Genomic DNA, 1,834 nt, shown 5'->3' with positions numbered 1-1,834 from the left:
CCCGGTCTATGGGATCCAAATCCCACCAACCTTCGGTACCAACCGCAACACTATTACCAACAACGAAACGAACAAAAAGCAAAAGGTGGAAACTACGTGTCTTCGGGAAAAAAAATTCTATTAAAACTTAACATTTTCCATCAAAATTAATATATTTTTGGAGTCAATCAGCCTGTTGGCTGTGCGTGCTACCAACAACGGCGAAATGCAACTGTTACTTTCATCAATATGTCTGGCGTTGACGAGCGTCGTGATTGGAATAGCTCAACTTATTTCAAATAACTTCTAGTTTTCTTCTTATATAAAAGATTTAACAATCCTAGGACGGAAGGGAATTTTGGTACTTGAGTTAACTGACACTGTACAATTTAACATTTGCTTAAAATAATTGTGCGTCCTTTACGTGAGCTACATTTAGTTTATGATCGTAAAACGACCATGTCGCGACGTAGAAATCTTGATTTTCATTGCATTTTATATTGCGGCACCAATCTGCACCATAGCAAATACCTTTATGTGCAAAATATTCGCCAACAATGGTGGGAACAATCAATTCCTCGTTGGAAAGTTGCACGATACTAAAATTATGATACATGCAAGCTGCTAAAATGCGATCACCCTGGAAAGGATCGGCCTTCAAACGCCAAATACCACCGCCAAGATTCAATTGTTCTAGTGGTGCTTTCATTGAGCGCGTATCGAATATGCGTAGATGTTCATCATAAGATCCAGTTAGTAATAAATGTTCTCGCATTGAATGACTAAGCAATGAAGTAACGCCGGCATTATGCGATTTGTTTGTGAAAATTCGGGAGGATGATCGTAGATCGTATGCTTGCAGGAGGATATCATCGCCACCGCTGTAAATGCGGTTAATATCCCATTTATAAAAGGCACATGTCCATGCTTCGAAGCCATGTGCTGAGAATGTGTCAACTTTTTTGAGACCCAGCTCTGGTTTGTAATCGATTAGGTTTAAGCCACCTTTCGAATCTGAGATTAGTATTTGAAATTGCTGACTTGTTGAACATCCCAAACGTCGCCAATCCAATGATAATGCTAATATATCATCATAAATAGGATTTAATTCCAAGTTACTTATCATTCTTAATATATCATCTTTCATTTCATATAATTCGACTTGACCAAATGAATTGACAGCTGCCAATAAAGGATTATCCTCAGATTGAGTATGTAACCACTTCATATCGAAAATATGCTTACTTAGCTATCAAAGTGTGTCTACATGTATACATACAAATATGTATATTCAATATCTACCTACCTACTACAAATTTAAATTTGATTTTTTTTTTTGAATTCTCAACGCTTTTAAATAGCCAAGCGTGTATGTGATTTGTTTATATTGGAGGCTGGAACTTCCGTCGGTCGCGCATATCAAATCAACAAATTAAATAAAAAGCCTATAACAAAATAGCGACTTTGAAAGAATTTACCAAAACACTACAAAATAAAAAAAAAATTCTTTGAATTAAGATATAAGCAGCTGGATATAGCAACAGGAATTTTGAATCAACAACAATCCGTGCGCACAACAGCACCACATTTTGGATCGCTTACATTTTTTGCAACAACATTTTCATATACAACAACAACAACATTTGCTTCTAGAACAACAATACCTCAATCAGTTACATCAGTTGCAACATTTACGCCAACAACACTACGATTATTATCAACAACAACGCTATCGCTTGTCCGCGCCGTCAGCAACGTTGCTGCCAGTGTTGCCGCGTCTACAGTTGCAAGTGCCACACGAACCACAAAAACAACAGCTAGTACAACCTGTGCAGGCGTTACAGCAGCAACAACA

The 1,834-nt window shown here is 37.4% G+C and overlaps 1 protein-coding gene across 1 annotated transcript; it reads right to left on the bottom strand.

The window, feature by feature from the left end:
• Positions 1-379: 379 nt before the first annotated feature.
• LOC137248672 (diphthine methyltransferase-like) lies at positions 380-1,207 on the bottom strand. The gene has a single exon (XM_067779574.1). It carries the CDS (start codon positions 1,205-1,207, stop codon positions 380-382), a length of 828 nt encoding a protein of 275 aa, XP_067635675.1.
• Between the last annotated feature and the right edge of the window lie 627 nt (positions 1,208-1,834).

This window comes from Eurosta solidaginis, chromosome 4 (assembly GCF_040869045.1).
Source record: "Eurosta solidaginis isolate ZX-2024a chromosome 4, ASM4086904v1, whole genome shotgun sequence".
Classification (NCBI taxonomy): Eukaryota; Metazoa; Arthropoda; class Insecta; order Diptera; family Tephritidae; genus Eurosta; species Eurosta solidaginis.
The sequence above is the reverse complement of the archived record's forward strand: the minus strand, read 5'-3'. Positions and strand labels throughout refer to the sequence as shown.

What these genes read in the sequence shown, in the direction of transcription:
- LOC137248672 (XM_067779574.1), bottom strand. Translation starts at nt 1,207, where the DNA reads ATGAAGTGGTTACATACTCAATCTGAGGATAATCCTTTATTGGCAGCT.